At 45.9% G+C, this 11,094-nt stretch overlaps 2 protein-coding genes across 3 annotated transcripts in view; both read left to right on the top strand.

Moving 5' to 3' along the window:
- On the top strand, nucleotides 1-5,978 carry LOC103154974 (ras-related GTP-binding protein C-like). The gene is made up of 7 exons (XM_007576469.2): nucleotides 1-401; nucleotides 925-1,128; nucleotides 2,080-2,279; nucleotides 2,349-2,463; nucleotides 2,534-2,676; nucleotides 3,642-3,781; nucleotides 5,395-5,978. Exons 1-7 carry the CDS (start codon nucleotides 216-218, stop codon nucleotides 5,550-5,552), a joined length of 1,146 nt encoding a protein of 381 aa, XP_007576531.1. The 5' UTR covers nucleotides 1-215; the 3' UTR covers nucleotides 5,553-5,978.
- An 880-nt stretch (nucleotides 5,979-6,858) lies between these two features.
- The window catches only part of LOC103154972 (four and a half LIM domains protein 3-like), an 8,432-nt gene continuing 4,196 nt past the window's right edge, over nucleotides 6,859-11,094 (top strand). The window contains exons 1-2 of one of the 2 annotated variants that reach the window (XM_007576468.2): nucleotides 6,859-7,522; nucleotides 9,945-10,109. In XM_007576468.2, the coding sequence (XP_007576530.2) occupies nucleotides 7,388-7,522; nucleotides 9,945-10,109 (300 nt within the window). In that variant the 5' untranslated portion in view covers nucleotides 6,859-7,387. Of the gene's footprint in view, nucleotides 7,523-9,048; nucleotides 9,853-9,944; nucleotides 10,110-11,094 lie in introns of those variants that run through there. The other variant, XM_016663217.1, reaches the window with a different exon arrangement.

The following is an 11,094-nucleotide window of genomic DNA, read 5'->3' as shown; positions in this document are numbered from 1 at the left end:
TTGTGTTAGCAGCCCTTTAACTTACTGCTCCAGAGGTTCTGAAACACCGAACCCGTCCGGCTGCTGAGCCGCTCAGAACCCGGTCCGCCGACATGTTCTGATTCGGTCCGAAACTCCGAGCTATAATCAACAGGCTGCGGTTCCGGTTCGGGTCGACTGGGTTCCGACAGCCGGGGTTCGGAGGAGGAGCGGGCCCAGTTCTGATCCGGTCCAGAATGAATATCCAGTACGAGGAGCCGACCCTGGGCAGCAGCTACAGCGTGGTGGGTTCGTTCCCGAAGAGCTTCGGTTATGGCGGGGAGGACCAGGACCTGGACCCGGAGGAGTCGAACCCGTCTGCCAGCAGACCCAGAATCCTGCTGATGGGTCTGAGGAGGAGCGGCAAGTCCTCCATCCAGAAGGTACCAAGGTTCTGACCCAGCAGCAGGCTGATCACCGGTTCTGATCCAGAACTCCCTGTGATCCGGACCGACAGGTTCTGGTTCTGAAGATGTTCTGTCTGCATCCAAATCGAGAGGTTCTGTTAAACTTCGACCAGATCAAAGTAACAATTTAATCCGGAGTTCTACTTCAGATTATGACAGGAAATAAGATTAGTTTCCATGACTACCAATTAGAACAAATCAAAGTGAGGATGCGCCATAACTTTCTCCAGCTGAACTGAAACAAAACTGAAGTTATATCTAGAGTTATAGATCTAGAGTCAGCACAGCTTTAGTTATTGCAGCTGGAAACTGACCTCTGACCTCTGACCTGAACCTTCAGAGCCACATAAAGACAGTTCTGTCAGCTGAAGAACATTTCTAATAACTACATGAAGTTTATGATGTTTTTATGTTTTCACGTTGAGCTCCGTGTTCCTGAAATGTGCTCCATAAATAAATGTAATTATTTGAACATGTGGCCCTCTGTGTCCCGGTCCAGGTGGTTTTCCATAAGATGTCTCCCAACGAGACGCTGTTCCTGGAAAGCACCAACAAGATCTACAAGGACGACATCTCCAGCAGCTCCTTCGTCAGCTTCCAGATCTGGGATTTCCCCGGCCAGGTGGATTTCTTCGACCCGACGTTTGACAGCGAGATGATCTTCAAGGGAACCGGAGCGCTCATCTTCGTCATCGACGCTCAGGTAGCAGGTCAGGGCTCAGTCACCTGACCGCCACAGAGCCAATCAGAACAGAGGTTCTGATCGATTATTCTGACAATTAATCTGATGAATTCACATCCTGCAGGTTTTTCATTTAACCACTTAAACTTTTTTTATTCTTTAAGAAAATAAACAATTTAATTCCTTTTTTAAATAAATTAAAACGGTGTTCTGTTGGTGAACGTTTGATCAAAAAGAAAAATCTAACATGAAAAACTCATCTGAACATCAACACAGCGTAGAGCTTAATATCTGATGATCAATTATTGATAACTGATTAATAACTGGACAGAAAAATGTGATAACAGGAGATTTTTTACAGAATGTGAAACTAAAACTATAAAGACTTGAATGCTAAATGTTTACAGGTTGGTTTCTGCTCAGTGTTCTTTCAGTTTGTAACTTTTGTAAAAATATTCTCTACTTCTTTGTTCAAACTGTTGTGTTTGGATGAATCTGAGAAAAAATCTTCATGTTCTCCCAGTTCTAACTAAAAACAACCAATCAGAGCCAGGAGGCGGGTCTTAGAGCTGTCAGTCACAATCTCATGTGGTGCTGCCCAGCCTCCTCTTCCTCTCTGCTACGCTGCAGCTAGCATAGCCTGTCATGAAAGCTAAAGCTAGTTAGCATAGCCATCGATGACGGTGGATAAACGGTTTTCCTGTAACGGTAAGTTGTTTCTCTGCACATTTAGCAGCAATTACAGGAGGATTGAGTGACAGCGCTAAGCCCCGCCTCTTGGCTCTGATTGGTTCTTTTTACTGCAGCTTTAAGCAGGTCAGTCTGATTAATCGTTTCAGTCGTAGAGCAGACGCTTGGTTTGTGTGAATCCTGCAGATCAGCGGTTTCTTGAGTTCCTCTCGGCTCTCCTCCAGCATCGTTCTGTAGTCCTCTATCGATGCTTCCTGGATTATAATCTGCTGTAATCTCCAGGACGACTACATGGAGGCTCTGGGCCGACTGCACCTCACCGTCTCCAGGGCCTACAAGGTCAACCCAGACATCAACTTCGAGGTTTTCATCCACAAGGTGGACGGACTGTCTGACGACCACAAGATCGAGACGCAGCGAGACGTCCACCAGCGAGCCAACGACGACCTGGCCGACGCCAGCCTGGACAAGCTGCACCTCAGGTGAGCCGGACCGGACCGGAACCGGCTCGTCTGGACCGCTTCTGATCGTCTCCCTGCTCCGATCCGCAGCTTCTACCTGACCAGCATCTACGACCACTCCATCTTCGAGGCCTTCAGCAAGGTGGTGCAGAAACTCATCCCTCAGCTTCCCACCCTGGAGAACCTGCTCAACATCTTCATATCGGTAGGTTCCAGCGCCGCCGCCATGCCGGGTCCAGTCCGGTCCGGTCCCTAACATCCGGTCTGCTCTGCAGCACTCAGGCATCGAGAAGGCCTTCCTGTTTGACGTGGTCAGTAAGATCTACATCGCCACCGACAGCTCGCCGGTGGACATGCAGTCCTACGAACTCTGCTGCGACATGATCGACGTTGTCATTGACGTTTCCTGCATCTACGGGTGAGCAGAACCGGACCCGGTCCCATCAGAACTTCACCAAGATGGTTCTGATTAGGGATGCAAGTTACAGATTAATGAGCTGATCTAAAGTTGATTGATAATCGGCCATTTTCTTAAAGAGCTTTTCTTGAATCTACAAAAGGACAAAATAATATCTGGAATTACAGAATTATTTTGTGTCTGCTGTATTAAAAACTGACTGAATAAGCAGAAAAAGGTGGTTTTCTCACATCAATAAAATTACAAATATTCATAAAATATAACAAAACAGAAACCTCTAAGATTGCTGGATAGAAAAATACAAAGATGAAAAGAATAAAATATGTAAAACTCATAATTCCTGATCATCTGGTTGCTTTTTTTTTTTGGTCCATTAATTCACGACAGACCTCAAAATCAACCGAGCTCCAATTTTTCTGCTCCGTTTCACAGAAGGGAAACTGGACGAACCACAGCAGCTATCGCCTCCGTTTTTCTGTCATAATTTGCCTTCTCAGCAGATCTGTAATTTTTAACGGAGAAGTTGACGTTATAAATTATGGAGAAGACTTATGGATCTTGCTGAGACTTTATCTTTCAAAACTGAACCACTTAAAAGCATTTTACTTCCCAAACCAAACTCTTTCTGGTGTGCCCGCCATTTTTTTTTTCTGGCTCTGCTTCAGGATGACCAGCAGTGCCCCCTGCTGTCTGGAGGCCAAACTAAAACAATGAAACAAGGTGTAAGTGGAGGTTATTAGATAAAAGATTGGAACTACTTTTAATCTAACAAATCATTAATTGACAACCAATTGTAATTCAACTAAATGTATCCATAGTTTTGTAATGTTTGGAGTTGGTTCTGTTGGTTTTGATGATTTTGTTGGTTCTGATGGTTTTGTTGGTTCTGATGGTTTTGTTGGTTCTGATGGTTTTGTTGGTTCTGATGGTTTTGTTGGTTCTGATGGTTCTGTTGGCTCCTCCAGGCTGATGGACGGCGGCGCCTACGATGACCAGTCTCTGGCCATCATCAAGCTGAACAACTCCACGGTTCTCTACCTGAAGGAGGTCACCAGGTTCCTGGCTCTGGTCTGCATCCTGAGGGAGGAGAGCTTCGAGAGGAAAGGTCTCTGAGCGCTCCGCTCTCACTCTCACCTGCTGCTTCATTTCACTCTGTTGCTCCAACGGTCCGGAGAATCTGGAGAAGAAAATGGCTGATGGAAAAACATGTTCTAGACTTCAGTCCTTCCTTGTGTCCTTCTCTCCTTCCTCCGTGTGTCATAAGGTGTGAGGTGTTGGTGGTGAGGAGAGACGCTGAGACCCAGGTTATGGTGATGATGATGGTTTAATGAAGAGATAAGCTCAAAAACAGTCCAAGACAGGCAGCACGGCGAGACGCAAGCACACAGCTAAATACCGGTAGCAACTGTCAAATGGACTAGACGGAGCAAACACAAACCACAATACATACGACGCCTTATGACAGTAGGATCTGACCATACAGAAGGTGAGAAACGCATGATGCGGACTAGACGGTGGAGCGCTTGGCGGTGGTTCGGAGAAGTTCCGCTGGAGGAGTTTTGTGGCGGAGCTCTGCTGTGGGGATCGCAGCTGGCGATCCCCCTGCCTGGAGTGGAGCAAAGCCGTCACCGGAGCCCTGAGCCGCCAGAGGTCCCGGTCCCTGGGCCACGCCTGCAGCTGCCTCCGGTCCCCGCACCGAGGCGGCGTTTGCTTCCGCCCCCAGAGTTTCCCCGAGTCTGCTCCGTGCGGGCAGTTCCCCGCTCCAGCGTTCCCCGAGCTTCCAGAGTTCCCTTTGGCTCCGCCCCCCGAGTTTGCGGACGACCCCGATCCCCCAGAGTTTCCAGAGCCCGCTCCGCCCGAGCCCTCCGCCGGCCGTCCTGCCGGCCCTCCAGAGCCCCCTCGCCTCCGGCGCCGGCGACGCCCGCCGGACCCGCCCAAGGGGGTCCGCTTCCTGCGCCGGCGGAAGAGACCGCCGGACCCGCCTCCTAGCTTCCTCGCTTCCTCGCCCACCCTGATGGGTAGTTTTGTTTTGTGTTGGACTGTTTTTGGTTCTGGACTCTAACCCGCCTCCCATCGCCCCTCCGCCCACCCTGTTGGGTCGTTTTTGGTTTTTTGGACTCTTCTGTTGGGCGTCTGGTAGCCGCCCTTTGAGGAGGGGGTACTGTCATGATCTGTGTTTCTGTGTTTATTTTTGAGTTCTTCTGTGTTCAGTCCTGTTTTCCCTGTGTAGTCCTGTTCCCTGTGAGTCTCTGTCCTCCCTGTTGATTGCTCCCCAGGTGTGTCGTATCCCCCTGATTACCCTGTGTGTATTTAGCCCCACCTGTTGTCTGTGTTCGTTGTCAGATCCTCGTCATTTGTAACCGTTTCCCTGTGCCGTCAGTCTACGTCTGTTTATGGGTCGTACGCAGTTGAACTGTGAAGTCCTGCATCGACCTAAGCTCGTTTACATGTCTGTTATCCAGTTGCTACCGGTATTAGCTGTGTGCTAACTTTCTGCCGTGCTGCCTGTTCAAGACTGTGAGCTACATTATTAAATTCATCATTCTCATTTTACCTGGGTCTACCTGCGTTTCCTCACCACCTCAACCACATCGTTTATGACACCGTGTGCTTTTTCAGTTTTCCGTACTCTGTAGGACAAAATGTCTTGTTTTCTGTGGAAAACTGAGAACCTTAAGAGCCCAACAGGAAGTGACCCATGTTCTGCTTCCTGTCCAGGTCTGATCGACTATAACTTCCACTGTTTCCGGAAGGCGATCCACGAAGTGTTTGAGGTGGGAAGCCTTTTCGACGGCGCCGTCTGGACATCGGCTACTTCCTCCGGCACCAAGCAGGCGGCCCAGAAGAGCCCGGTTCTGAACGGGAGCGCAGTGTAAAGCTGCTGGAGGCCCGAAAACCTCCAGAACCAGGCAGCTGGACACAGAATTATTCCCAGAAACACAGACAGGAAGCCGACTGGAAAACTCCAAGGTCCAGATCCATTTTCCAGGTTCTGTCTAGGATGCAGATGGTTCTGGAAGCTGAAATGTTTCCCAGTAAGCCCAGCTTAGTGGTTCCCAGCAGGTCCGACTGGAACCCATAGAACCTCCGTCAGTGGTATTCCTCAGTGTGAGGTTAGAGTTTAGAGTCCAGAACAGAACCAGAACTGGCCCGGTTTAAACAGAACTGACCCAGTTTGACCAGAACAGAACCAGAACTGGACCAGTTTGACTCTGCTGGTTCCATCAGAAGAAGCTTTTAGCCACAGATCAGTTTGATGCTTTTATTTTGGTGTGGATTTTTAATTAAAAGGTTCTGCAGAACTTTGTGTTTTGTTTCCGTTGAAGAACAATAAAGTTTTTATGTTTCAAATCGGTCTCATTTATTTTAGCAGTTTAGCTTCTCCGAGCGTACTGATGTGTTTAACAGTGAATCTAACTTCATGGTCAGAATGTTTCAGTGCAAACATTCTCCATGGCAGCCATTTTGAAAAATGTCCATCTGCAAAAGGAAACACAACATCAAGAAAATGTTTGATTTGGTTCAAAATATGTAGGTTATGATTTGACACCAAATTTGTTTAATTTGTCATTTTTGTCCAAAAATTCATTTTCCATAACAACTGTGGCAGCCATATTGGAAAAATCAGAAAATAATCAGTAAATACAATTTCCAATTATGTATAATTTGACACCTAAAATATTAATCTGTAATAAATGTTGGAAAATTTAGTGCAAAAATCGACTTCTCGATGACCGTCTTTTTTTGTTTTTGTTTTAAGTAGCTGTGAAGCTGTTTCGATCCAAACTGTAACCATCAGAACCAGAACCACGACTCCAGTAGATCATCTGCCTGATGCTGGTGATGCAGAAATGTTCTGAGAAGCTTTTATTTGTTAACTTTAAAAATTGATGAATAAATCTGATCAAACATCTGCAGCAGAACTCCTGCTGTAACTACGACCCTCCGCCAGCAGGGGGCGGAGTAACTCCACCTGCAGATGAATGAAGGGGCAGACCTCCATCCTGCTGCTCAAACAAGAACCGGTTCTTAAATTAATACATTCATTTCAAAGTTATGTGAGATCTATCTTCGTCAGGACTTTCTGCAAAAGAAACTGAATATGAACAACAGATCCTGAGTTTTGTGACTCGGATGTTGAGATAACAGAACTATTTTTAAATTCATTCATGTTTTTTGGAAACATTTTTCAAAACTAGATCTTACACGAAAAATGTATTCTGCTTTTGAGTTTTGCTATTATAAAATTTGCTCTTCTAACAGAAGAGCTACATTTATGGTAATAACATGTTAACCTGTGTTTTCAGCCCCATTTCAACGTTTTTAAAAGTGAAATAATTTCATTACGAAGGTAATTAAACATTACAACTCAAAAGTCCAATCCTTAAACCAATAAATCATCTTACATACTTTCCCCTTTTTAAATGAAATGTCCTCATTTCAGAACTAAGTTGTTACATAAAAAAATAAATCATCTTACAATAACTTAAATTAGGATTTGAAAATCCTCTTGTAATAGTAACATTTTCTATGTTTGTTTTTTCTTTCCATCTGATTTTCTGCTCAGTTTTGTCGCTTCGGCTGTGAACTTTGGTTACTGGTGCGTCATTAAGATCTGTTTGAATTCTCATTAAACATATTTAAAAACTGACTCGGTTCCGGTTCTCCAATCTGATTCTGATAATAAATAATTAAATGAAAATGAGGAAGAATGGGACGTGAGAAGAGGAGGCGGTCCGCTCCTCCTCCGCCTCAGCGCCGCAGCCTCTCCGCCTCAGTCCGTGGAAACTTCACGGAAGATTCCCGACGCGTGGGAGCAGCGAGGAGTCCCGGGAGATCCGCGACGGTAAGTTCGCCTTTACTGACTCGGTTGAGGGAGGGGGGGGTCATCTGGGGTCATCTGGGGTCACATTTAAGGTTTAATCTCTGTGAGCTGCGCAGGCGCAGAGTCTCACCTGTCCTCACCTTGAGTTCGGAGCTGATTGGTTAATTAACTTGAAGGTTTCTGTCGCTGGACCGGAAACGGATCAGGAAATGTTTGGTTCAAGGTTCAAGCAGACTCAGAACCGGACCAAGGCATGAGCAAACTGTGCTGCAGGGAGCTGAGACCGGAGAACGCTTAAAATATTTATAATTTTTATAATTATTTTAATGTAATCTTATTGCTCTCATAAAGAGGATAATATAAGTTCAGCAGTTTTGTTATTAGTCACAATTTTGTGACATTTCACTCTCAGATTAGCTGGAAAAAAGAGAATTTTACCAGGTAGACCCGTAAACTTGGTTCTGTTCTGTTCCGGAGTCTTTCTGGTCCTTTTTGTGGAAATCCTTCCGCCTTAACATCAGCATAATGATAATTCATATTTCTCCATCCCCAGACAGGAATCTGTGAATGTTCGGAGCTTTCTGTCGCCTCCCAGCAGCAGATCGGAGGAAAAAACAGGATTCGTTTTTCAAAGTCATATTTTCACCATTTTACTTATTCATTCCAAAAATGCCACAATTTCAACTCAAAATTTAGCTTCCAACTACATTTTTACTTTCCAAGCTAAATGTTTAGCTTCAAACTAATTATTAAGTTACCTAACAAAATATTCAGGTAAAGATTTATCTTCAAATGAAATGACTAACTGAGTGAGCAATATAAATATTTAGTTACAATGCTAAATACTTAGCTTCAAAATAAAAAATGTTTAGCATAGTTAGCAGGCTAAATTTTATGTTAACAAGCTAAATATTTATTTTGGAGCTAAATATTTCTCACCTTCTCTGTAACGTCCTCCATGATGCTTTTATTGTTTTATTCCGTCGTTCTTTAGCTGAACGTTCCGTATGAATAGATCTGACTGGGAACGTTCTTCAGGTTTGCATGCTCAGCAGGAAGCTGAAAGGTCAAAGGTGAAGCAGATGAGCTCAGCTGGACCTGATTTAACCCGAATCTCTCACCCGGTCTGTGGTTCCAGGACCGAACGAGAGGACCCAAATTTGGGTCCTCTCGTGAATAACAGGTTAAGGTCTCCGTGTTATGTAGTTTATGACCTTTGCATGTTTCTTGTTCAGAGCTCAGATAGGACGGTGTTTACTGCAGTGTGTTCAGGTGGACCAGTTGCTCGGCTGTCTGGCTCTGGTTCCCATAAACTCTTTCAGGCCGAATACAGAAGTGACTCCATGGAAATAACACAGGAAGCTCCTTTATTTACCATCCGTCTCCTCCGGTAGTTTTGGGCTGAAGAAGCTGATCCAGAGTGAAGTGAAGGCTGCAAACTTTGCTGTGCGGCGTTAGCTTTAACTTGTAGCAACAAATATTTACAAGCCACCATCTTCTTAACTCAGGATCGCTTGGAAATTAATGAAAACTTATAATAATGTTAAATAACAATGTTTATAGTATTTCTTTATTTGCGTATGAAATACGACTTTGTCTTTTCTAGCTGTCATGGTAACTCACAGCGGAAACAAGAAAGCCGCATTTCGCTCATGCGGATGTGACGTCAGCGCCGTACGTGCAAAGAGCCCATTGAAGTTACTCTAGAGAGTATTCAGAACTTTATTGGATCTGGTTCTAGAACCTCCATTTTCCAGCTTCTGACTCTCCCGGTTCGGTTCGGTCCGGAAAAGCTGTAAAATTTTCTGAAACATAAGGTTCTGATGGAGCAGGCAGCCGGGCCGCCGGTCCAGATGGCCGCAGTGAAATCTCCATAAAAGGTTCTGAATGTAATCTGAGCCAGAGGCTCTGACGGGTTCTGTAACGGACGGGTTTATGACGCCTGATGATCCAGATTGTTCTGACACCGGAACCGTCCGGGGACACTTTCCATCTTGCTCCGACTTCCAAGCGGGCCGAACCGAGCCGGTCCGTAAACCTGTCCAGAACCAGAACTGACAGGAAGGAATGTGTTTGTTTAATGTCTGAGCTGCAGGGCCAAACCGGAACCAGAACCAGGCCTGTGGTCCCACTCTGCACGTCCGACCCGGTCGGGCTCGGGTCTGACCTGGTCGGGTTCGGGGGAAGTTCTGCTGAAAGAAGCAGCAGATGTTTCTGAACAGGAAGTCCAGCAACGAGCAGGAAGGAAGTCCATTGTTGTGGTTCTGCATTCTGGGTCGGCAGCCGAACCAGAATAGAAACCCGAACCTCTGAGGACGTTCCAGCCTGTCTGTTCCTCTGACCCAGCAGAGGTTCTGCTATCAGACCCGAACTCTACCCTCCTTCTGCCGCAGCAGAACCGCAGTTCCAGATCGCTGGTTCTGACCCGCTTTCTGACCCGCAGGTCGGAACCATGAGCGAGCCGCCGAGCTGCCGGAGCTGCAGCGAGTCGCTGAGCGGACAGACGTTCATCCGGGTGGCGGAGGAGCCGATCTGCGTCCGCTGCTACCAGCGGCGCCACGCCAACACCTGCCAGGAGTGCAAGCAGCTGATTGGACACGACGAGAAGGTACGTCCTGCACGCGACCGGACCGGAACCAGGCGCTACGGGTCACTGATGATGATCTGCTCAGAGGCTGCAGCCTGAGGCGCTCCTGTTCCTCCTGCTGACTTAAACACTAAATGTGATTATTTTCTAATGAATTAACTCAGCAGCTACAGAGGCAAAGCGCAGCATTCAAACTTTTGGCTCATGTTGATTTTGAACTAAATGAATGAAACAAAGTTTTAGTTTTTTGTGAGCAGAACATTTCCTCAGACAACTCCGAGATCGTTCAGATTATTTCTGACTGGCTGAGTTTACTGAAATGGAAATATGTGACATTACCAGACTGTCTGACGTCACCGGGCCACGCAGATAAACGTCAGATAAAAAATAACTGTGTGTGAAAGTTATTTATTTTTATATTTCCCAGTATCCTTTAGATACTCCACAAATTAATAAATAGATTGAAACTTACGCTACCCTACATTATTTAAGTCACTTAATGGTAAATGTATTTATTTATTGATATATTATTTTCTGTCTTTGGCGCACATAAATCTCTGATGTGGAAACGTTTATAACTTGGGAGATCTGGAGCAATGACACCAATATCTATCTATATATATATATATATATATATATATATATAATCCATTGAGACAAAGCCTCAACGGACGATGTGCTCAGCGAATGTCTCAGACAATGGGGAACAGAGGACGAGGTGCTGGAGGAACCATCATGGCAAGACAAGCCCCTACATGGGATGTACCACCGACAAATAACTGAAGTGGCTGATATCAGGAAATCCTACCAATGGCTGGAGAAAGCTGGACTCAAGGACAGCACAGAGGCCCTCATCCTGGCCGCCCAGGAACAGGCCCTAACCCCCAGAGCAATAGAGGCTCAGATCTCCCACACCAGACAAGACCCAAGGTGTAGGTTGTCTAAGGAGACCTCTGAGACAGTCCAGCACATAACAGCAGGGTGCAAGAAAGCGTACGGCATATAT

This window comes from Poecilia formosa, unplaced genomic scaffold (genome assembly GCF_000485575.1).
Source record: "Poecilia formosa unplaced genomic scaffold, Poecilia_formosa-5.1.2 Scaffold408, whole genome shotgun sequence".
Taxonomy (NCBI): Eukaryota; Metazoa; Chordata; class Actinopteri; order Cyprinodontiformes; family Poeciliidae; genus Poecilia; species Poecilia formosa.
Note: the sequence above shows the minus strand (reverse complement) of the source record. Positions and strands in the feature narration are given on the sequence as shown.